The following is a 24,862-nucleotide window of genomic DNA, read 5'->3' on the forward strand; positions in this document are numbered from 1 at the left end:
TCTAGAAGTAGGTCTCTAGATGTCCAATGGGTAAGACTCACTGGTAAATAGGAAGATATCTATATATTGCTACTCTTGAATGCTATATTTTTTTTTCAGGAATCATGACCATCCAGATGCTTGGGGAAATCATTACCTTCCCTTCCTTTTAAAAAAAAAATATATATATTTTATTGATTTTTTACAGAGAGGAAGAGAGAGGGATAGAGAGTTAGAAACATCGATGAGAGAGAATAACCAATCAGCTGCCTCTTGCACACCCCCTATGGGGGATGTGCCCGCAACCAAGGTACATGCCCTTGACCGGAATCGAACCCGGGACCTTTCAGTCTGCAGACCGACGCTTTACCACTGAGCCCTTCCCTTCCTTTATTCTGTTTGCTTTTAACCTTTTTGGTTGTTTGTTTAATCACTACAGCAGAGATAGGAAGCACAGGGTATCAGAGGCCCAGTGGGAGATATTATTTCACAGAGCTATGCAGAGCTTTGTAGCTACACACAGAAACAGAGGCACAAGCCTAAACATGACGCTTAGTTAACACACACAAAAACATGGGCTTAAAAGGCCAAACACAGGATAGGACTTGGCAGCAGGAGCAGTGGGAACTGTTGCCCTAGGAATAGAGGGAATGTGCAGAGGGGGCTCTGGGAAGGCAGTGAGAGAGGAGCCTACTGTCTGATGCTTTAGGACCCCTCCCCCACCATTGTCCTGCCCACCCTCAACTCCCCAGGGGGCTGGAATCACAGCTGTGGCTGGCTATAGGTGTTCCCAAGTGCCTGCTCCCCCTGTTAGAAGAAAAAGAGACAGACAGGTCATTAGAGGATTTTGTGTCCCACTTTCCTTTTATCTGGATCTGATTCTCCAATTCTAGACCATCTCCTAGAGGCCAAGGCATCCCTCAGGCCAGAGCAACCACCTTTAGGCCTTGCCCCACTCCCTAACCTCCCCTGTATATGACTCCTGTGAAGAACATTTCACCCCAGTAGCCTGAAGACAGATTTCTCAGAACTGTTTTGCCTCCACCCACTGACTGGAGAAGATGGTAGAGTTCAACTGTGGGAGCCAAGAGGACTCAGGTGAAGGGCCACTCACCGGGCCTGGGGGCGGAGCCAGCTGCCCCTTCCTCTCCAGCATTCTTAGCTTTGAGCCCACAACATCAACCTGGGCCAGGACTCCTTCCAGGACAGACTCCAGCTGCAGAACTTTCCTCGTGAGCCTGTTCAGGATTTGAGAGAGATCAAGGGAGCAGAAATAAGTGCTTGGGGGATCGAGTGTCTGCAGGGGAAGGAGAACAGAATAGTGCATGTCTAGGTGGGAGAAAAGAAGGTAAGACCTAACCTTTAGGGAGAATTAAATGGGGGCAGAAGTTCTTCCTAGGCTAGGACAGAGGATTAGAAGGCCATGAAAGAAGTTCAAGGTAGGATATTTAAACACAGTCAGCCCTGGTCCCTGGATGTACATACCTGTAGAATTCTTCTCCTGAAACCCAGTCACCTGCTCCAGTAGCCTCTAGATCCGATTTATCTGGTGAATTCCTCACAAAGGACCAGCCCAGGTTCTCAATTTCAGCACTGAGGGCCACCTGATCAAGAAGTCAGATGTCAGAGAGGAGAAGATGACTCTGGGAAGCCATCATCTCTGGTTCCAATTCGCTTTCAGGAACAGGCCTTGGGTTATATAGTTCTTGCTATGCCCCTTCCCTCTCAAACTCTGAGACAATGATCAGAGTAGTGGCACTGGCCCAGCCTCTGGAAAGGAATCACAATCCAAAGAAATAAGATACAAGCTCCTTGAGGCCTTGATTAAAGAGGTCTTCACTAGAGGCCAACTCAGTTTGGGAGAGGAGGGACAGTACCAGAATGCCTTGTACTGTCCCTCCTGCCGTTGACTTTTTGGTCTACACTAGATAAGGGTGGGGCAGGAATATTACGGACAGCTAAGGATAAGAGTTTGAAAAAAATCTCAAAAGGAAGGAATCATCAGGGATTTTTGAGCAATTGAGCCTTTCCCCTTACAGACTATTTTAGAGCAATGGCTCTCAACCTTGGCTATGCATTGGAATCACCTAGGATGTTTTAAAAAATACTGATTTCCACCAAAACTGGTTTGGCTCAGTGGATAGAGCGTCGGTCTGCGGACTGAAGGGTCCCGGGTTCGATTCCGGTCAAGGGCATATATCTCGGTCAAGGGCATATATCTCGGTTGCAGGCACATCCCCAGTAGGGGGTGTGCAAGAGGCAGCTGGTTGATGTTTCTCTCTCATCGATGTTTCTAGCTCTCTATCCCTCTCCCTTCCTCTCTGTAAAAAAATCAATAAAATATATATTTTTTAAAATACTGATTTCTGGGGTCCCCAACTTTCACACACACAGTGATTCTGGTCTAAGGTGTGGCCTAAATAATAAAGATTTTTAAAAACCCTCACCCAAAGGTATGTTTTTTATTGATTTTAGAGAGAGAAGAAGGGGGGAGAAATATCAATGAGAGATAAATATCAATGGACTGCCTCCTGTACACACCCCAACCAGATATCAAACCCACCAACTACCTGGCCAGGGCTGAGTGTGAGGACTTTTAAAGGCTCTCATGCATTCTAATATGCAGCAATTTGAGAACCACTGTTCTAGAGAGCTCTTTCCTGCTCATCTATTGGAAGATTTTCAGTTTGGGTTTGTGCTCTGGGTGAGTAGATAGGGAAGGGAGGGAGAGCAATTTCCTGATACTACCTCTACACCATCCAGCTGAGCTCACCCTTTCCTCCTCCAGGTCCTGTTGCATTTGTTTTTGCTCCTTTTCATCCAGGACATGATTCCCATCTTGGTCAAACCTGGTGAAGGTAGCCGTGAGCTCAGTGATCTCGTGCTCTTTGTGCCCCAGTCTGAGGAGAACAGGATGATAAAAATAACTTCTGACAAGCTGTGGCTGTAATCTGTTGATTGTGGACTCACCACTCTTTTAGCCAAACTCTGGCAGGAGTCTCATTCTCTAGGGAAGAAAGGGACCACCTCATAGGAAAGCTGGGATCTCCAAAGTCTAGCAATTTTACCCCCAAGAAATCACTGGAGTCTATTTCTTTTATTCCTGTCTCCTGGTTCAGGCCCTTGTGTTCTCCTACAGTGCAGAATCTCTTTGCCTTAAATAACCTGCCCTCCATTTCTTCAGCTTTCCCTTTACTCTCTACTTGAAATCCATCCTCTATAATGGAACTAGAATAATTAATCTTTCTAAAGTATGGGTCTAAATATAGCCCTTCCCGGCTTAAAATGCCTCTTGAGCATCCTATCCTTTGGATAGAGTAGTAGTGTTTGAGGCTTTTTCCAATGTGGTCCATTTCTCTGGCAGCATCTCCTGCTATGACCCACCTTTCACTGGATACCTTAGCCATGATCCACTACATATTATTCAGTGTCTGGCCTACAGCTAGTGCTTACAATATATTTCTTCAGTGTTTATTAATATGTTTAACTGGGAAGCTGGGAGAGAATAGCTAAGGAAATAGACCAGTGTTTGTGGGGAAGCATGGAACCAAGATCAGAGTTTTGTGTGAGTGAGGGATGTATACAATGATCATGGAACTATATTACATTACTCCCAAGAGTTGGTTCAACAAAGTCCAGAACATTATAGAACACGGTCAAAGACCATTAAACCAAGGGCACAATTCTGAAGGACAGGATCAGTGCCATATAGGCCAAAGTCAAAAGCCTATTAGTCAAGGGCAGAGACCCATAGGCCAAGATCAGAGGCTTATAGGCAAAGGATGTATGGTTGAAGGTCAAGGATTTATAGACCAATATCAGAGAAAGTTGGATCGCTGGTTGCTCACTTCCTCAAGGTGTTAGTGAAATCCTCAAACTGGATCTCCTGCTCCCCACCCTGCAGGACCTTCTGCACATCTGAAACCTGTTTCTTCCTGAGACGCAGCCTCAGCAGGGTCTTCTTGTAGCCCTGGAAAGGGAAACAGGAACCAGTTCCCACAGCCTCCTCCTTATCCACAAGATTCCAGGCTTCCAGGGACAAATTGAAAGGACACAAGAGCACAGGCCCCTACATTAGTCAGGAACAGATCAGGACATAGATATGCAGCTCAAGAGATTGAGTAGTTAGTTACCTGTTTCAGGAGGTCAGAAATCTGTAGCTCATCCTTCTGTCCAGCCAACTCCTCCTTGACCTCTGAATATGTGTCATTGATGATGGCAAGAAACATGTTCTGGAGGGTAAGGCAGGGATGTGGTTTCTCATGCCCAGACCCACTAACAGCATGGAGCCCACTGGCTCTATTAATGTTCTAGACATGTTCTAAAGGGGCCATGCTTTTAACCCCAGATCTACGGCCCACTAACCCCTGAATCTCAAGGTCTTCAGAGCCCAGCCTCCCAGCACAGTCCTGTTAGTGATGGATCATGGAGGGGTGATCTCACTCCATTGCTACAGTAACCTTATCAGAAAGGTACTCTGACCAGAAAGGTACTCCAACATATGCCACAGTCCCTTCATGTAAGGGCCCACCAAGCACCGAAGCCAGAAACAGTGGTAGTAAAAACAGCTAGTGATCCCCACAGGAAGGGGAGTTTTGGAGAATAGGCGTGGAAGCTTTTAGGTGAAGCCCCTTCTAATGAGGCATTTTTCTCTCTCTTTCCATCCTTGGAGAATACAGGTTTGATGTTAGTGAGGTAACCTACAGATTCCTTTATACTGTGCAAACTACCTGACAGTGCTTACCACACTGACCAATCATATTATACAACTCTCAGAAGATCCCGCCCACCTCACAACACACTCCCCACCTTCAATTTAAAAACAAACTATTGTAATCTTGGATGCAGAACAGGGTGCAGGTGTCAAAACCATCTACATCTCCCCCCTCAGGTCCCAAATCCCCACCCTTTTCTCAGAAGGACCCTCACCAGAAGCACGAAGAAGACGAAAAAGACATAGGTGACAAAGTAGGCAGGTCCCAGGATGCGGTTGGCATTGTCGATAGCATGGTAGTCAAAGTCCCCAAGGATGATCCGGAACTGAGTAAAACTGAGAGACCAGGTACTGGGTTTTACCCAGAGCCTAACCATAACCCTGGTCCCAACCCATACCCCATCCACTTTCCCAACTGCTCTTTAGTGGACTCAGACAGACCACTCACTGCTCCTCCAACCCAATCTGATAGACACAGGACAGGATGCTCAGATACTTGAGTGCAGGCATCTGGGCCTCCAGAGACTCTCACGCAGATACTTTAAACACAGACATGCCCATATGAATATACCCAGCTTCCCCAAGGACACATACACTCATGGAGTTGGAGAGTGAGGGGCCAGGGAAGAGTGAAGGGGACAGGACACGCACATGCACTTGATGAAAGTACTAAAGTTTTCCACTTGGGTCCCGAAAAGCAGGTAGCCGAGCTGGGCATAGGCGAAAAATACGATGAAGAACATGACAGCGAAGCCCAGGATGTCCTTGGCACAGCGGGCCAGCGTGGAGGAGAGCTGGGTCATGGTTTTGTTGAAGCTGATGTACTTGAATATCTGGAAGGACCGTGTTGTACCAAGCAATTAAGAAAGAAAAGAGGAAAACCTTTAAACAATCCACTTCAGGGGGCTATGGAGGTCACAGGAATTGCCAAAACAGGCAAGGGAAATGAGACCAATATTGAGGAAGGGAGAATGAGTGCACCGAGGTGAAACTGGGAGTACGGAGTCCCAGGGTACCTTGATCCAGGCAAAGAAGAGGTTGACGGCATTCATGTTGTTGTACTGTGTCTGCCAGAAGGCGAGGAACTCGAAGTCGGCATATGTATCTGGCTGCTGCAGGAGCTTCCCCATCAGCCTGTTCACCTCAAGAGTTCGGAATATGTGAAAGCCCACAGCTACAATGGAGAGCTGTCATCACAGGGGTTGAGGGGTCAGAAAAGTCAAGGGGATCTCAAGGGAAGTTCAGCGATGAAGTTATAGGGGTAACACAGGTGGGAAACAAAACATCCTTCATTGCTGACTTGTTGACTATCCCAGGTTCAAGTGGAACTGGATAGGATTATTGGGGAGCGTCTTAAAGCCCAAGAGAAGGTTCCGGGGCCAATGGTAAATACCTAGGTTGAGAAGAACCATAGAGAACTGGAACCAAGTAACTTTATTTCCCCCACCACTTCCCTGCCTTGGTCAGAAAATGAATGTGTCCTATTAATAGGAATGAGACACAGATGAAGAGGCAGGATATTTTAATACGAGAGAAAAGGCAGGAGTTTCAAGGGGATCATCAAGGCGAGAGACAGATGAGGAAGAGAGTATCAAGTATCGATACATAAAGAAAAGAGCAGGGTCTGGATCAAGAACTAGAGGGAGAAGGGATGTGGGAGACAAGGCTTTTCCAGGGCTTGGTCAGAGAGCTGTTACACAGGGATTTGACCAGAAGTCGTAAGGAGGACTTGGGATTCTAAAAGGAATAACTCAGGGTCCCTATCAGGGTAGATTCCCCCATCTCCTCCAACTATGTCCAAGATATCTGTTCCTCACCAAAATGACCACCAGGTCCAGAATGTTCCAGATGCTGCTGAGGTAGCGAAGTCGGTGGACGTGGAGCTCCAGGATCTCCTCTACCACATAATAGAAGATGAAGATGCAGAAGATGATCTCACAGCCAATGATAAAGAAGTCCCAGTTGCTGACATAACGAATCAGCTTAACTGTGCGGATCTGCCAGGATGGGATGGCACCTCCGGTAGCTGGAAACTCCACCACCAGTCTGTGGGAGGAGAGATGCCTGGTGGGGCCTAGGCTGGGACAGTTACTCCTGTTCCATTTTCTCCCTATCCCCAGCACAGGTTGTATGTTTAGGGAAGGGTTTTGAGCAGAGAAGAGAACCAGGAATCATGGATGGAGGGATGCAGTAGGGGAAGGGGACCCACCTCAGAACGCAGAAAAGATTGATGTTGGCATTGTAGACTGAGAAGTCGATGAAGACCACTCGAGTGCCCCTGTCTAGCCACAGGCTCTCCTGAAGGTCCCGGAGTGCCTCTGCGCTGCCCTGTCGGGATCCCGGAAGGTCCAGGTAGTAGCCACCTCCACTGTAGCTTGAGAGCTGGCCCCAGTGAGAAGAGCCCCCCAGCTCATGCTCTGAGTGGTATGTCCACCTGCCGAGGAAGAAGCCATCTAAGCAGATGTCTGAGTCAACCTAAGGCTGATCTCCCAAGGCAATGGCAATACTTTATGATTATCTGGGCTTTACAGTTTCATACATATATTATATATACATATCACATATATAAAGGTCTCCCAAAAAATGTATACACACTTTGAACAAGTAATTCCAATGTTTCTTTTCCGATTTAACCCATTGAAATGAATAATTTTACATTTTTGGGACACCCTGAATGTATATTTCACATATATTATCCTGTTTTGTGTTCAACATCAGTTTTAGACCTGAGGATAAACATTATCCACATTTTGCAAATGAGGAAACCAAGACTCAGAGGTGTCTGAGATTATCCAGCTAGTTAGTGGCCAAACCGAAACTCAAATGTAAATCTCCTAATTTTTCATGACGTCACCCAAGAGTATGGATGACATACCCAAGCATGGCTTTTGACCCCTCCCTGAGTAGTCCCCTTACAGGAAGCACCTGGCCCTTATAATACAAAAAAATCCCTTTCTGTTATTGTGGACATATACCCAGCTGAGTAACCTCATAACTGTTCTGATTACAAACTTTCTACCTGGGACCCCCCTTCCTTTCCTGACCTAGCCATACTTTCCCCCTTTCTCCCCTAATTTGTCATTCATACTTGATTCTTTGCTGCTCTCCCTATCAGTTCCAAGGGTTAGACTTCCAACCATGACTCATACGACAGTATCGATGCTTCATCAGTTCTCCATATTCTCAAGTGACTTCTGTGCAAGAAAAAAAAAAAAAAAGCCATCTCTGGCAGGAATGCCTCCAGAGTAAGGCAAATGTGACTGTAATCTGTGTGTGGAAACAAGTCCCGAGGCCGTGGCTCAGTCTGCACATGTACCTTCTCTGTTCCTGAATGACTCAGACCAAAGTCTGTCTCTAAACTAGGGGTGTCGAACTCAATCAGAGAAGGGGCCAAAATCTAAAATCCAGCCTAAATCGCGGGCCGAATGGTTTACTGAACAGTCATAAACTGACAATGTTAACCAGAAATGTGAATTTAAAATGAGTGGAACAATCTTTTCCTTAACAGTGCTGTTAACCAACTCACATGCTATCAAGGATTTGGCCCGCGGGCCTTGTGTTTGACACGTGTGCAACAGCCAAAGTTGGGACTCAGAGAGATACCCCTACCCATTTCTCTGAGTACCCCAAAGCTCTATCTCTGCTTTTCCCCATGGCTCTGTGGAAGTGGTTTCCAAACCTTGGGGTGGTGTCAGGCCCAGAGGGGCAAGCCCTATAATCTTGGTGTGGGAACTCACGCGGTGCCATTGAGGGGCCCAAAGGGGAGCTGCTCTTCGTTGTCCGGAGAGTAGACGTCATAGCAGCTCACAATGTCCTCTCGGAAGTCCTCGTGTACCACACAGGAGTCGTTGCGGACCCTCAGCTGCCGCAGCCTGGGAACCCCCAGCAGCAAGTTCTCATAATAGATGAAGGAGTGGGAGCCATGGCCCAGGCTCTGGTTGTTGTACCATTTGGTCCAATACAAACTGTCCAGTAGTGGGCCCTGGGCAAACTAGACCACAAGCAGGGTTGAGCCTGACCCAGCCTCATCTTGACCTCTACTCTTAGAATGACCTTTGCCCTCACTCCCTGTCCGCCCACCTTGTCTCTAGTCTGTTTCTGTTGGACTCCTCAGCTGACCCATGAACCTTAATCAGATCTTGACCTGTGGCCTTACTTTTATTTAATATGTATTTAGAAGTTCAGTCTTACCTCTGACTTCTCTTACTAGTCTAATTACTGGCTTGATGCCCTGATCATCATCCTGATCTCTCACCTACCTCCACCTTAACTCTAATCTGACCCATTAATCCTTTCATGACCCTTTGATTCAGCCTGATGCTGGAATGATCTGGTCTCTGGATATTGTCTCATCCATTGTCTGATGTACCTGAACTCTGGCCTGTACGTGGCCTCATCCCTCAGGCCATTGAGAAAGGAGAGGTTATGTCATACTCACATTCCAGAAGTCTGCCATGCTGCTGATGGCCTGGAAGGAGACTCTGGTGTCTGATGGGGTGTGTAAGAACAGCTCAGACATGACTTTGGTGTAGTAATAGGCACTGGAGCTTGTCATCCCATAGGTCACTAGAAACAAAACCAAAAGGCATTCTTCTCACTGTTCCCATCTCCATTCTCAGAAACAACAACAACAACAACAACAAAAAACACAGGAAAACCCATTGCCCTTGGGCCAACAATGCAACCTAGATAGAAGTATATCGGACTCACCCCCTAGAGTTGACTGGGGAGGCTGATGGCGGCACTGGGGAAGCCAGGGACTGCATTAAGGAAGAGTTGTGGCTACAAGATCTCCTCCTTCCCTCCTAGCTCACCTCAGAGAGACTGAACTCCACTCAGTAATTGTCTCTTGACATTGCCATTATAAAAATTCACTTTTCTCTTCCTCAACCAGCTTAACTTCCTAGTTCTCACTCCCTGGAGCCAAGAAATTTTCATCTTCTGCATCAAATAGTGCTTCATTTTATTTGTCTTATATTTATGTCCTTGAGAAAGTGCCTGAAAATTTTAGAGTACTCCAAGGCCTTGGCCAAACACCTTACAATGGAGATGTGGTCTCCTGGACCCTGGAGTCAGTTTGCAGCCATGAGGGTCAGAGGTAAGCATGGTACCTCTGGCCCCATTGCATCCGATGGGCACAATTATCACTTGACAGAGGAACTGAGAGCATCCCTGATATATATAAAAGACCTGACCTTTGCTCTGTAGAACTGGATCTCTACCAACCACCCTAAGACAGACACCCAGACTAAAGTAGGGTTGTCAAGGGAAAGTACAAGTTTTCTGATTAAAAGGCAGAATTTGAAGACTATAGCCATTTATTTTACAGATTGGTCCTTAATGTATTCCTTAATTTGCTAATATTATGATTTATTTTGTTGCTAAATATTTTAGCTAGGTCATGAAAGAGAAAGAAAGATTAAAGAATTGTGGTAGATTAAAAGAAAGTAAAGAAGTATGACAACTACATGCGGTGTATGCATTCAGTTAGGATTATATACTGGACCATAATTTCTTTATTTTGCTTTAAAAGCTATTAGTGGAATAATTGGTGAAAGTATAATAAGGTCTATTTATTAGATGATAGTATTGAATCATTGATAATTTTCTGACTTTGATAAAAGAATGTCCTTGTTTTCAGGAAATATACATTGAAGTATAGGAGTAATGAGACATTTTTGTCTGCAATTTACTCTCAAACAGTTGTATGTATATGTAGATAGATATCTAGAGGGAATGATACAGGAAAAGCAAGCACAGTAACATGTTCTTATTTGAGAAGTCTGGGTGGATGGAGCTAAGAATACTTTGTATTATTCTTGCAACTTTTCTATAAGTCTGTAATTACATTAAAAAAATGTTTAAATATGGTTTGCTGGCCTCTAATGGGCAATTCCCTTTTAAGAATTTTCCTTTTCAAATCTTGGGTTATGTTTTCTCCTACCACCTCATCTGGAAAAGGTATGACTTGGGATGGACTGGAACTTGTCTATAATCTTGGATGATAAAGGGGCCAATATGGCCTCAGATTAGACACAAGTAACATCATATTTTTCCAAGGCGCATATCCATAAAGAAGGAATATGTTACTTCACATTTTCCCATTTCATTCCATGAAGTCTAATAAATTACTTTACCTCTCTTTAACCAAATCTGTGATTACCTATCCTAAGTATCTGGAAGACTCAGACTCAATTTTCTGGCTCTGGAAAACAAATTTCTGCCTGCTGGAGAGCCCATTCCATTACACAGTTAGAGCTAATGGTCAGTGAGCTGAACTTTTCCCAATAATTGGCTGATTAAATTGTTGCGCCTTCAGAATGGCCACTAGGTGGTACTCACTGCCATAGCTTTTTCTCTAATTCTCCAAATCTGTTACTGCTCAGAATTAACATTGCTTTGAACTGGTTGCCAACTCTTTTTTTTTTTTTTTTTTTTTAATATATTTGTATTGATTTCAGAGAGGAAGGGAGAGGGAGAGAGAGATAGAAGCCTCAATGATGAGAGAGAGCTATTGATTAGCTGTTTCCTGCAACCCTTGCATGTGCCCTGACGGGGAATCAAACTATGTCCTTCTGGTTCATAGGTCAATGCTCAACCACTGAACCACTCTGGTTGGGCTAAATCCTTATTATTAAGGTTCAGATCACTTCACCCTCATATGAAAAGAACTTTGTAGCTCTCTGTGTCTGGGTAGGCTATAGTAACTGAGTATGCTAGGAAAGACATGAAATCATGACCCTTAGTCATTCCTAATCTTTGACAACCACTTCCAGAGGGCTAGCCTTTCTGATTCTTCATAAGCATTATTCTGATGCTTTCAAACAGATCTCAGTTTTCTAGTGGGTTAAATTTTACTTTTCAATATTTTTTAAATTTATGCCTTTACGTGAAATGACAACTGATATTTATTGAAAGCTCACTTATGCTAGGCACTATACAAAGCACCTTATTTGTTTTTCACCAATCTCACATTATTCTCATTTGATATATAAGAAAATCAAGACTTCCAGAGATTTAAGTATCTTGACCTATCTTGCCAAGGCACATGGCTAATATCAGGTTAACAGGTTGTACTATCATATGAACCAAGTCATCTTATTCCAGATTCCATACTCTTTCCATTACCATTGGGCCTTCACTCATGTCATAGTTCTATGTAACCAATTATTTTCTGCCATCATTATGTAGCTGTACCACATAAGAAATAGAAGCTTAGCTATAATTTCCTGAACCTCCAATATACTTCTGTTCCTTCCCTTGTCAATTCTAAGAATGCTCAGTGATGAAAGATAACTTTAAAAAAAGAAAGAATGGTAACTTTTATGGAGGTTCCTCAAAAAATTAAAAATAAAACCACTATATCATATTATCTAGCAATTCCACTTCTGGGTAGTTATCCAAAGAAAGTGAAATCACTATCTTGCAAAGATATCAGCACCCCTGTGTTCACTGCAGCATTATTTACAATAGCCAAAGCATGGAAACAACTTGTATATTCATCAACAGATAAGTGGATAAAGAAAATGTGCTGTATATAAATACAATGGAATATTATTCAGCCATCAGAAAAGGAAATCCTGTTATTTAAAAAAAAAAAAAGAAAGTAGAGTGATATAGGCAAGCATTTGCTTATAACCAGTGATGGATAAAGAGCATCCAATTGATGATTGGCATGTAGTCACAAGTCACAAAAGCCAGCGGTCTCTGCCCCCCTCCCCAACTCCATGGTGATCAGACCCAGCCTTGTCCAGGCTCAGAGCCACTCCTATACAGGGCCAGTTCCAGGTGCACCTTTGAGATAACAATATTGTCTCCTAAAACAAACAGCTATTGTTTCCACACAAAGACCTCCAATGTTTTCTCCATCAACAAAAGGCTACAGCCATCCTGCCAAGAAGACAAAGGACTGGAAGCTGTTTCATAAGTGTGATGGTGAGAGGGGAGGGGTGGAGGCAGAAAGATCATTCTCCAGCACTTTCTCTGCCTAGGAATAGAACCAACTCCACCTATCAGGGACCATTCTGAATGACTGATCATTCCTCAACTATTTGTAATGACAATAATAACAGCTTCCTAATCTGTGGAACAGAAATAATCATATCTGTTTCTTACAGCACTGTTGTCAGGATCGAATGAGATAAGAGTTGTGGAAGTTCTTTGTAAGATTTAAAGGGTTACATACTGATACGGTTATTATGAGAAGATCTATGGTTCACCCACATTGCCCGCATTAAAAAGATAGCTCTACTTTAGCCAGATGAGATACCAAATAGCCCTGGTGTCTAGTTCCACCCAGTTCCTAGAATAAAGCATAAGGGAGAAGGAATGTGGTCAGTATGGCTGACCATTATAATTTCCGAGGGCCCATCCCAGGCCAGATAGCTGTGCAAGTGATGTCTAACTTCCTTGGCTGCTTTCAGCCCTGGGAACCCAGGTCCTGGAAATGAGGCCCCTGGTGGCTGTCCCACACCTAGGGTCCAATGCTCCAAACTTCATCCCCCAATTGCTCCGTGGTCCCTCTTAACACTTATCTTCCTTTTACAATTAACACAAAAATAAATGCACACAATACATTAAAACATGAGAAAAGTGTCCATCCTCACTAGTGATCAGGACAAATAAATTAAGGCAAATTGCACCATTTGATGCTTATTTAATAATGAAAACTATAAATGAAAGGATCCAATGTCGGTGAGCTTGTCACATAATTGGTGCTAGCAGCATAATAAATGTGTATGATTCCTTACAGAGGCAGAATGACAACACGTAGAAAGCACTGAGAAGATACTCCTATCTTTTGGTCTAGTAATATCTCTCCCTAGAAATTCCCAAGGAAATTGTAATTCAACAAAAGTAAAGGAAAAAAAAAGTAGCAAGGATAGCTATATTTACCTACAATAGGCAAATATTGAAATAACAAGAGAAATGCTTTAGTTAATTGTGGAATGACTGTAACCATTAAAATGAAAATATAAAAACGACTTACAAACGTGAGGAAATGTTTATGATACAAATGTAAGTGAAAGTGTAAAATATGATACAACTAGGTAAAATGTGTAAATATATAAATAAGGACTGGTAATGTGAAAATATCTTTGGTATTGTGGTGGTGAATTATAGGTGAATTGTATTTTAAGATTTTTCTAAATGTTTATGTCAGCTTTTAATATATTTTTATTAATTTCAGAGAGGAAGAAAGAGGGAGAGAGAAACAGAAACATCAATAATGAGAAAGAACAATTGATCAGCTGCCTCCTGCATGCCACACACTGGGAATTGAACCCAAAACCCAGGTAGGTGCCCTGACAGGAAATCAAACTGTGACCTCCAGCCACTGAGCACACTGGCCAGGCTAAAACAGTTTTTAACTACAGTAACACAAAGAAAAGAAAGCAGTCAGAATTCTATCAAGAGTCTGCTTATTGCTCAAACCGGTTTGGCTCAGTGGATAGAGCATCAGTTCGATTCTGGTCAAGGGCATGTACATTGGTTACGGGCGCATCCCCAGTGGGGGGTGTGCAAGAGGCAGCTGGTCAATGTTTCTCTCTCATCGATGTTTCTAACTCTCTACCTCTCTCCCTTCCTCTCTGTAAAAAATCAATAAAATATATATATTTTTAAAAAGATTCTGCTAGTGTTATGGTAGGGCAGGAAGCTGTTCTTGCTAAGATGTTGATGGGTTGCTGAGACTAATGTGTGACACATCTTCAGAGAGACTATAGTAGACTCTAGCAGATAACAGAATTGGAGTCAGGCCAACAGACACTGAATTGGATTCCTGCTTCTGCCACTTACTGACTGTGTGGCCCTCTTTGACCACATGGGGACAGCCATCTTGTGTGTTGGGGTGATCATCAATTTGCATATTACTCTTTTATTAGATAGGAAAAAGCAGACGTCCAATTCATTTACTATAGAGAAAGGCTCTGCCTGTGGGTTTCAGCTGCTGTCATGGGATCTGAAAAAGAAGAGGAACACACTCCTTCCTAGCAGATGGTGAAAACAAAGATCAGTATGTCAACAAACGAGTTTCTGGCAGTTGTTTGCTGAAAACAACCAAATGAGCCCCACAAAATGCACTGTGGGGTTGACCGTTGTTCCCCACATGCACTGTCTCTTTTCAGTCTGTGTTGAGGGTCCATGGTAAACACTTAGAATTGCCCCATCTGTCCCCTTGGAGTGAGTCCCAAATTACAGGTGGATGCAAGTGCTTAGCTTTCTGGAGGGCTCACACAAATGTGGGTGGCTCACAAAGATAACAACATTTCCAGCAACACTGATATCAGACCTTCAGATTCCACTTTCAAAAGAGTCATGTGTCCCAAAAACAACAACAAAAACCAGAGTCTCCTGTGGGGCATGAGGTACCTACTGATGGAGATACTTAGTTGTATAATCCAAGGAGCAGCTTTACACACACACACACACACACACACACACACACACACTTCTGTGAAATTAGCCAAACCTCCCTTGTTGTGCAAGTTTTTAAAGAAGTAATTACCTGAGTACAAAGCACCTTTATCTACAGGCGTTACAGAATCTGTTGGGTCCAACTTCATCATTATTTACATTTCTTTGCTTCTATCCTTTGGTGATCCACCACTTTATCTTTTCACTTGCTTCTCTCCCAACCAAATCTCCCCAGTCTGAGCCTATAGCTAGAACTTCGCATCTCCCTGTGGCCTGGTGGTCTCTTGTATGGAAGAACCTAAACTGCATCGACCATCACCACACTATTTGCATCTCTAACCTCTCTCTCCCTTTTTTTTTCTTCAAGGGCCTGAGCTCTAAGACCTGCTGAATCTTTTTCTTCCTTCCTCTAAAGCAGTGGTTCTCAACCTTCCTAATGCCAGTACCCTTTAATTCAGTTCCTCAGGTTGTGGTGACCAACAACCATAAAATTATTTTCGTTGCTACTTCATAACTGTAATTTTGCTACTGTTATGAATCGTAATGTGAATATCTGTGTTTTCCGATGGTCTTAGGCAACCCACAGGTTGAGAACCGCTACTGTAGAGTCTAAGACCATCAGAAAACACTGATATTCACATTATGATTCATAACAGTAGCGAAATTACAGTTATGAAGTAGCAATGAAAATAATTTTATGGTTGGGGGTCACCACAACATGAAGTGTATTAAAGGGCCGTGGCATTAGGAAGGTTGACAACCACTGCCCTAAAGAAACATGGAACAGACATAGTATAATAACTATGTGAAAACCACCAAAGTATGTTTCCCAAACAGAAAGGAGTGGTCTTTTCCCAAACTCAGCAAACTGGTTCTTTTTAAACATAATATCTTCAGCTGAAAAGCTCATAAATAGGATTTTGTTATTAATATCAAGATCCCAGGACCCAGCCTGCTCACATGGATAGAAGCTGTCCCCAGGATGTTGCCTGCAGAAGTGCGTACACAGACGCTGTACACAGAGTTGCTTCTCACAGACGGATGTTATTGAACACAGAGGCAGGTGTTACTCACAGAGACAGATGTCCACCAGGAACACGATGTACACCAAAAGCTCCCGCAGGGTGGTCTTGACATAAAGTTCCCGGTTCTCAGCTGTGTTCTCAGTCAGGGTTGTCCCCCAGAGTCCTAAGAGGCATTGGAGAGATGCCCAGGGTCCCCAACAGCAGGGTTCCTCCCAGTTATCCCCACTCATCAATTCCTGTATTTCACTCCCATTTCCATCCCAGCCCCTTTCCTCCCTCATCATCTTATCCCTTGGCGGAATCTAGCTACTCTAACCATGCCTGTTCTCCTCCATCCAAGTCCCTAAATGAAGGCATGGAAAGAAGGCACTTGGTCCAGGTGGGACAGTCTAGAGCACATGTGTCAAACACAAGGCCCGCGGGCCAAATCCGTCCCGCCAGGCCTTGCAATGTGGCCCGCACCGCGCTGTCATCACTGCACTCCGCTGCATTTCCATCACAATGACAGTTTATGACTGTTCAGTAAACCATTCGGCCCTCGATTTAGGCTGGATTTTAGATTTTGGCCCCTTCTCTGATTGAGTTCGACACCCCTAGTCTAGAGCAGTGGTTCTCAACCTTCCTAATGCCGCAACCCTTTAATACAGTTCCTCATGGTGTGGCAACCCCCAACCATAAAATTATTTTTGTTGCTCCTTCATAACTGTAATTTTGCTACTGTTATGAGTCATAATGTAAATATCTGTATTTTCCGATGGTCTTAGGCGACCCTGCTAGCGGTTCTCAACCTGTGGGTCGCGATTTTAGGAAGGTTGAGAACCACTGGTCTAGAGCATGATCAAATCCATGTCTTTCCTTAAACTAGCTCCCACGTGCCCTCCTGGACCCCCAGGTGGTGACTGTGCCAGGCTTCACTCTGGGGAGCCTGGGCTGGCTCCTGTGTTGCAGGGCATGCAGCTCTAACACAGACAATTCACAAACCTCCAAGAGAAATGAGAGTCCACCTCTTCTTCAGACCACTTCCCCCCAACAAAAAAGTTTTGGGTGACCCCTTCCTTCCCCTGACTCCAGTATCCTAGGAAAACCCTCCCCCACCAGCTACCTCTGATGCCCCGACAAATCTGGAGGCAGCAGGTGGACACCAGGGTCCCGGATGCCTTCTCCTGGGGTCTGTCTTCAGGTTTCCTGGCCTGGGGCTGGGGGGTGACCGCACTGGAGATGGTACAGATCCTCAGCGTCCCGGGTGGGGAGGGGGGACCACTATAGGCCGGGTTGTCCCAGGCTTCGCTCCCCAGGTTTTGCAGCTCCTGGCCCTCAGGACTTCCCACAGCATTCATGGGGAATGAGGTGGGGACCTGACACTGCCACCTGAGAAAGAGGGAGCAAAGGCCCAGCCCAGCCAGGCCAGCAGAGAGCAAAGGGAGTCTGAGAGCAGCTGGTCTCACCCAACATCTGCCTCCTGCCTTTTGTAGGGGGAAAATCTGTGGCCGCTGGGGGGAGGGAACAGAAGAGGCGGGGAGGGCCATCAATCCTGTCAGGGGCTCTCTTTCTCTCCCTTCGGCTGCCGGTCTCAGGGGAGAAGGAGAAAGGGGTAGGAGGGACCTGTGAGGTGGGGGTTTGACGAACTCTTTATTTTGAGAAAAGGGAAAATGAAGAAGATGTGAAGACTCGGGTGGAAGGAAGGAGGAGTGAAAGAGGTGAGCGCTGAGAGGAGAGCTGCTTGCAGATGGGGCTGGATGGAGGGATGGTCCTGAGCCCAGTGAGACAGACGAGGTGATGAGAGAGCAATGGGAAGAGCTGGGAGAGCAGGAGGCTAGCAGACTCCATTGTGGGTCTGAGCTCATTTCCACTAAAAGCTCCTGAAAGGGCTGATGCAGGGGTAGAGGGGGTAGAGGGGGGAGGACCACGGCCAGGGAAAGGGGACTGAAAAGTGCTGCTTCCCTAACAGGCTCAGCCAGCAGTGTCTGGGGTGCTTTATGTCTGACCTTGAGCTGTCCCCGGTGGGATGCAGAGGGGAAGCTCCTATCCCTCACTTCACCCCATAGCTGGAGGGAAAGGGTAGTGGCAGTTTGGGAAACATACTATGTAACAGCTTGAGAGATTTCCTCCTCAGTGTGCAGATACCTAAGTGACAGGGTCTCTGGCTGCTCATGGACGAGGAAGGGAGAAGGTCTGCAGAGTTTCAGGTTGTATCCTTTTCTCTGAGGTCTGGTTAGAAAGTTCTCATTTCTCAGCTGTGCTTGTGGCTTGGAGAGCGCTATACCAATAGAAAGGGGCTCCTTAACGAAACCGGTTTGGCTCAATGGATAGAGCGTCGGCCTGCGGACTGAAAGGTCCCAGGTTCGATTCCGGTCAAGGGCATGTACCTTGGTGGCAGGCATATCCCCAGTGTTTCTAACTCTCTATCCCTCTCTCTTCCTCTCTGTAAAAAATCAATAAAATATATTTTAAAACAAAGAGAGAGAGAAAAAGAAAAAAAAGAAAGGGGCTCCTTAAGGAGGTGGGGCTCAGCCTGGGGAAAGGCTAAGCCCTGATTGGGAGGATGGATAGGCGAGGACAGGGTGATTTCTGGGCCCAGCTCAGCTGACAACCTTATCTACAGCTCTGCTTCTACTGGGCCTGGAACTGTGTGTGAGCACAGAACGGAAATATGAGAGAGATCAGGGCTGATCTGCTTTCCTTCCAATCTCAGGTGTCTGAAGTTAAACCCTGGCATGGGCCCTCAAGCACACCTCTGCCCAGGCCCACATGTGGCCTCTGATCCCCTGCCCTGGCTCATATACAGGAATGTGCTGTGGCCCAGAATGGGGCTGGCCCCACGGGTGCAAATAGATCCCTCCTCCTTGATAGCTGGAGTCAGGGCTACCCTTTCTCCAATTCCAGGCTCTCCGTCTGGGATGAGAGAGCAACATTGCTTTTTGCTTCTCAGTCTATAGCTGCACTGGCCCGAAGCCCCCAGTTTCACACTCAGGGAAACATCAGCCTGGTGGAAGTCACCAGTCTTGAGTGTCCCCATAAAGAGATCCTGACTCTAGACAACTCAGCCCCTTGACCAATAAGTGCACCCCAACATCTGAGGCAGGGTTGAATAAGCAGCAGCTGTCCTGCCACGGGGTCTGCTATCTGGATCTTTTGCTTCTGCCCAGACACTGTTAAAGGAACTGACTAGCTGTCTGGGCTGAAGCTAAGGCCTCTCTTTGAGCCCTCCAAGATGGAGTTCCCATCTCTCCGTTTTGTTGGCTGGTGGGACACATCCCAAGGTGCTCATTTTCTATGGGAAGACAAAAAAATAAGGAATGGTGCCAGGATTGACTATGTTGGGTAAAATCAGCTGATTTTGTGCTTCTTACCCACAAGCTTTCAAACAATTGCAAAAGGATTCCTGGCTCGCAAAACTGAACATTGGGACAGGGGTGACGAACAGGGTGAGGAAGCTAGCAGTATAGTTCACAGTGGTGGGGAGAGGAACAGGAGATGGTTTCTGATTTCTTTGCAGTTATTCTACATTCTGAGGGCGGTCTTTGATCAGCAGGGCTTTGGATGGGCTCATCATATGACAGGCCCCATCCTCCCGAGAGCTTATGGCCGGAGCTGGCCTGCTTTTATTTATGGTCATCTACCTGAACAACAGTGCCTTTTGCTTCTCAGTCTTGAGCACTCCCCATGTGTGTGGATCAATCTCTAATGCCCCTGAGAGCACAGGCTATGCAACAGCTTGAGAAATTTCCTCCCAAAATGCTCTTATTTCTAACATAGTTAGTCTTACTCAAGAAGTTGCTGATCTTGTAGTCAAGTGGGATCTCCTAATGATTTCGTGTCTAGCATAAGGTGACCAGATTTTAACATTGGTAAAGTGGACACCATTGACTGGGGTGTGTGTGTGTGTGTGTTCTTTTTTTAAAAAAAAAATTTATTGATCTTTTACAGGAAAGGAGAGGGATAGAGAAACATCGATGAGAGAGAATCATTGATCAGCTGCCTCCTGCACACCTCCTACTGGGGATGTGCCCGCAACCTAGGTATATGCCCCTTACCGGAATCGAACCTGGGACCTTTCAGTCTGCAGGCTGATGCTCTATCCACTGAGCCAAACCGGTTTCGGCTGTGTGTGCGTTCTTGATTAAAAATTTGGTCTAGCCAAGACCGGTTTGGCTCAATGGATAGAGCGTTGGCTTGGGGACTGAAGGGTCCCAGGTTCGATTCTGGTCAAGGGCATGTACCTTGGTTGCGGGCATATCCCCAGTAGGGGTGTGCAAGAGGCAGCTGATCGATGACTCTCTCTCATCAATGTTTCTTTTTTTTTTTTTAAAATATTTATTTTATTGATTTTGTACAGAGAGGAAGGGAGAGAGATAGAGAGTTAGAAACATCGATGAGAGAGAGTCATCGATCAGCTGCCTCCTGCACACCCCCTACTGGGGGTATACCTGCAACCAAGGTACATGCCCCCGACCAGAATCGAACCCGGGATCCTTCAGTCCCCAAGCCGACACTCTATCCACTGAGCCAAACCGGTCCTGGCTCATCGATGTTTCTAACTCTATATCTCTCTCCCTTCCTCTCTGTACAAAATCAATAAAATATATTAAAAATAAATAAATAAATAAATAAATAAAAATAAAAATTTGGTCCATATGGAGCAACAGAAATTGTCATAGAACGCAAAAACAATATTGTAATATATTTTTTAAAATTTCAACATAAGTACAATTTACAAATATAATAAATAAATAAAAATTATGTATAGTCATAAGTGTCACTTTAAAGGCCAGTGCTAGACTTTTTGCCGCCACTATAAAATATAAATGAGTACTGTCTGCTAAATTCAAAAAAAATTATGTATTTATGATATAAATAAATAAATTACTTACCTAAATTATCTGAATAGCTGATTTGTAATGACATCACTTGTTTAACTAGCTTACTAGCACGCAGTACGATGTGTATCGTCTGAGAGACAGTTACAAAATGCTTTCGTCATTGCCAATCCCAAAAAATGCCATTGTTCATTAAGTCCAAACAATGGTGGTCGAATTCTAACAACTGATCAACAATTCAAACTTTGATAAGCAGTTCTCAATAATCAGTTCTCAACAATTATTTGTTACTATTAAAGTTTAACATTATAAAAATAACAAAAATAATATAAAACTCATATCCTGGCTAAATATTCCCTTCCCATTCTCCCGCTGTTCCCTAGCTTGTCATGCATTCTTTCCAAAAATCGGGACTTTTTTAAAACGCCGTGGGACGCAGGACAAATTGTTAAAAAGCGGGACTGTCCCGCCAAAAGCGGGACGTCTGGCCACCTTAGTCTAGCAGTTCTCCATGTCCTCAAGTTCCTACTGGCACTAGACTTTTCTTGTGTGACCCTATTAAAGCAGGCAACCAATTTCAGAGGAGTCCAATGGCTCAGGCTGCAAAACCCAAGAGGCTTGAACTTGAAACCCAAACTCCCGGGTGTAATTCTTGGCTTAGCTCTTTACTAACCATCTGGTTCTGGCTAAGTTCCTTTTGAGACTTAGTTTACCGCTCTGCAAAGTGTTGACAATAAAGCCTGCCTTGCTTACCCTAAGGACTGTTATAGGAGCAAAACAGTAGAATAGGAAGTCTTTTAGTGTACTTTAAAGCACAAAACAAATTTATCTTACCATGGCATCTGTCCTTGCCCATTCCGCTCATGCACAGCAGTTCGGGTTTAAGGTACAGACCTTCATCCAGGACTCTTGTTGTTTTCCCAGGGGCACAAGAGTCCCAGAACTTTCTGCATCTACTCCCATTCCATTTCAGCCGACATCGATGAAATAGAATAAGCTCATTTTAGTGCGAGAGTATTATAAAATCCTGGAATGAAAGCACCTTCTTGTTGTCCATCAAATACCAAAGACATCCTAATGATGATGCCTCTTAGTCCACTTGGTGCATTAGTCCCATTGCTTCACTGTGATAAATTTTTTGTTCACAGGCTGTTCCAGTTCAGGCATCGAGAAGAGAATTACCCCATTTCCACCACCATTGTGCTCCCTTTTTACACAATGCCCCTCCCAGACAGAGTCTTTGGATCTACTGGGCTCTGACAAAGAGCCTAGGGCAGTGGTTGGCAAACTCATTTGTCAACAGAGCCAAATATCAACAGTACAACGATTGAAATTTGTTTTGAGAGCCAAATTTTTTAAATTTAAACTTCTTCTAACACCACTTCTTCAAAATAGATTCGCCCAGGCTGTGGTATTTTGTGGAAGAGCCACACTCAAGGGGCCAAAGAGCTGCATGTGGCTCTTGAGCCGCAGTTTGCCAACCATGGGCTTAGGGACATCAAAGTCTGTAGGATAAACTCTTGTAGTCCACCTCCATGGAAGTTCTCCATATAAGTTCCCCTGGAAGAAGTCACCTCCCATATTCTAGAGCAAGCATGTCAAACATTCGGCCCCCAGAGTTTGACATGCTTGTTTTAGAGGAAGGAATTTTGGGATCAGTTACAGCCCAGATTCTACAGGGAGAAGGAAGCTGCAAACCACCTTCTGTACTCCACATAGTGACTCTCAACCTTTTTCACCCCAATAAACATAAACTATAGGACATACTCTGTAAGTAGTGCTATCTTGCTATGGCATTTATTCTCAATGGAAAACATTGAAAATCACTTATCTATAAGAGCTTAACCTTCACTAATATACCACTGGGTCATCTGCATAGCAAAAATTCTGAAATTTGAGTAGCCCAAGTTTTCAGCAACAATGAATGTGTGAGTTTGGATCAAACAAGCAGACTGGAGTAGGCTAAGGCCAAGAGAGTCCTCCCCTGCCACCTTTATATATGTAACAAACACCTCAGCACTGCACCAGGGGCTTCTACAAGCCCTCGCGTCTCAAAACATCAGAATGGACAAGCCAGACCCATTGGAAGGTGTGGGTGTAAAGAAGTTCTGCTGTGCTTGACCCAGCTCAGGAAGCCAGGAAAATGGCATTTTGTTCTCCTTCATCAGGGCCTCACAGAGAGGCTGTAGGTAACCCCCTTCACATAAAAAATGACCCACGTTAGCCTTTTTCACAAGTCCTGCAGGAATACTATTTGCATCTGCCACCTTTTAATTATAAAAAAACTTTTTGAATGAGACCCTCAGTTTTCCTCCCACTCTAGAAGACCCTCCTGGACATCCAAGTCCATTTGTCTATGCCTTCTACAGAAGATGGACAGATAGAGGGAACCAATCAAACCCAGGCAATGGGAGGCAGAGGATACCATCAACAAAAAGGAGGAAGTTAACCGTTAGTTGCCTGGAAATTTCGGTCTGAGACCATGACCACGTCCCCTTGCTGAGTGTAGTCCGGACATGGAGTGCTCACGTGGTCCTGATGCAGTCCATCAGCAAAACTTCAGCTGTGGCAACCTGAGGTCTGTAGCCGGAGGTGGTGGCATGGGGAAAGAAAGAGCTCCATGTGAGTTTGAGACACCAGACTAGAAAGGGGAAGGGAGGAGAAAGAAAGGCAAGAGAGGAAAGGGGATGCATGACAGAGAGACTTGGGAAAGAGGACCTGAGCAAATGGGATCCTTCTTTCCCTCAGAGCCATTCACCAAATTTCACAGGGGGTGTGGGTGACTGAATGTCCCCATGAAGAATCGGGATTGGAGCACCAGGGCAGATCCCTCTGGTGCTCATTCTTGCAGCATCATGTCAGGGACTCAAGGCAATCACCCTATCACCTCTTTGTCCCAGTCTCTGAGAGCCCCATTATCGGAGACACATATTTTTCCATCCTGAGTTCTCCTTCCTCAGATACCTTTTTTTTTTTTAATGCATTTTATTGATTTTTTACAGAGAGGAAGGGAGAGGGAAAAAGAGTTAGAAACATCGATGAGAGAGAAACATCAATCAGCTGCTTCCTGCCCACCCCACACTGGGGATGTGCCTGCAACCAAGATACATGCCCTTGACCGGAATTGAACCTGGGACCCTTCAGTCTGTAGGCCGATGCTCTATCCACTGAGCCAAACCAGTCAGGGTCACAGATACTTACTGAGAGTGAACTATACAGTAGGGATTATGCTTAACTCTAGAGATAAAGCAGTAGATAACACCACCAGATACCTACATTCTTTGAAGAAGATAGGCACTGAACAACTACACAAATCATTTTTAACCATAAAAAGTTCTGCAAAGGAGAAATACAGGGTGCTATGGGGATACACAGCAGGAAACCTGCATTTCTGAGGCTAATGAGATATGAAACAATGATGTCTACCTCTCTTCCTCCTTCTCGTCCCTGCATCAAACATGGTTTTCTGAGATTAAGAAATGTTTCACTTTTAATATGCACAAGAAACAGACCCAGTTAAAAGAACAAACAAGGAGAAAATTGCAACACAGCAAAAAATGTTAGGATTTAAGTAATCGTTATCCCTCATGGTCACTGGAATGTGAGCTGAGCTAAACTTGAACTCTAGCATTAGATTCTTTATTAAGGCATGAAATCCACCCACATTTTCATTCCTTGGTTATCTCCTCAACACCTGGAACACAGATAGAAATGAATAAGAGAACTAGAGTAGCTGGTGAAACTCCCTTTGGATTAAAAATGTTCTGAGGTGGTGGGATTTTATATATCTACATATATAGTTTTTTTACAGAGAGGAAGGGCGAGAGATAGAGAGCTAGAAATGTCGATCGACCAGCTGCCTCTTGCACATCCCTTCCCGGGGATGTGCCTGCAACCAATGTACAAGCCCT

At 44.7% G+C, this 24,862-nt stretch overlaps 1 protein-coding gene across 3 annotated transcripts; it reads right to left on the reverse strand.

Moving 5' to 3' along the window:
• Positions 1 to 358: 358 nt before the first annotated feature.
• PKD2L1 (polycystin 2 like 1, transient receptor potential cation channel) lies at positions 359 to 22,215 on the reverse strand. Of its 3 annotated transcripts, none has more exons than XM_036438838.2 (15): positions 21,786 to 22,215; positions 16,184 to 16,297; positions 9,132 to 9,259; positions 8,431 to 8,684; positions 6,903 to 7,127; positions 6,511 to 6,739; positions 5,710 to 5,880; positions 5,345 to 5,526; positions 4,909 to 5,029; positions 4,113 to 4,211; positions 3,828 to 3,949; positions 2,753 to 2,879; positions 1,465 to 1,583; positions 1,094 to 1,217; positions 359 to 786 (listed from the first exon to the last, which is right to left on the reverse strand). In XM_036438838.2, exons 1-15 carry the CDS (start codon positions 21,814 to 21,816, stop codon positions 742 to 744), a joined length of 2,091 nt encoding a protein of 696 aa, XP_036294731.1. In that variant the 5' UTR covers positions 21,817 to 22,215; the 3' UTR covers positions 359 to 741. The 3 variants fall into 3 exon arrangements, 2 of the variants coding, with proteins under 2 accessions (XP_036294731.1, XP_036294726.1); XM_036438833.2 differs by lacking the exon at positions 21,786 to 22,215 and adding an exon at positions 17,237 to 18,206; XR_004988119.2 differs by lacking the exons at positions 359 to 786; positions 1,094 to 1,217; positions 3,828 to 3,949; positions 21,786 to 22,215 and adding an exon at positions 17,237 to 18,208 and having other exon boundaries at positions 1,466 to 1,583.
• Positions 22,216 to 24,862: the final 2,647 nt, after the last annotated feature.

Source organism: Pipistrellus kuhlii, unplaced genomic scaffold, assembly GCF_014108245.1.
Source record: "Pipistrellus kuhlii isolate mPipKuh1 unplaced genomic scaffold, mPipKuh1.p scaffold_m20_p_15, whole genome shotgun sequence".
Classification (NCBI taxonomy): domain Eukaryota; kingdom Metazoa; phylum Chordata; class Mammalia; order Chiroptera; family Vespertilionidae; genus Pipistrellus; species Pipistrellus kuhlii.

Excerpts from the sequence above, each read along its gene's own strand:
- PKD2L1 (XM_036438833.2), bottom strand. The coding sequence starts at position 17,978 with ATGAGCTCAGACCCACAATGGAGTCTGCTAGCCTCCTGCTCTCCCAGC. Across the intron at positions 5,881-6,510 it reads TGGACCTGGTGGTCATTTTG|CTCTCCATTGTAGCTGTGGG; the intron begins GTGAGGAACAGA and ends CTGTGATGACAG. Across the intron at positions 787-1,093 it reads TGGCTCCGCCCCCAGGCCCG|GGGGAGCAGGCACTTGGGAA; the intron begins GTGAGTGGCCCT and ends TTCTTCTAACAG.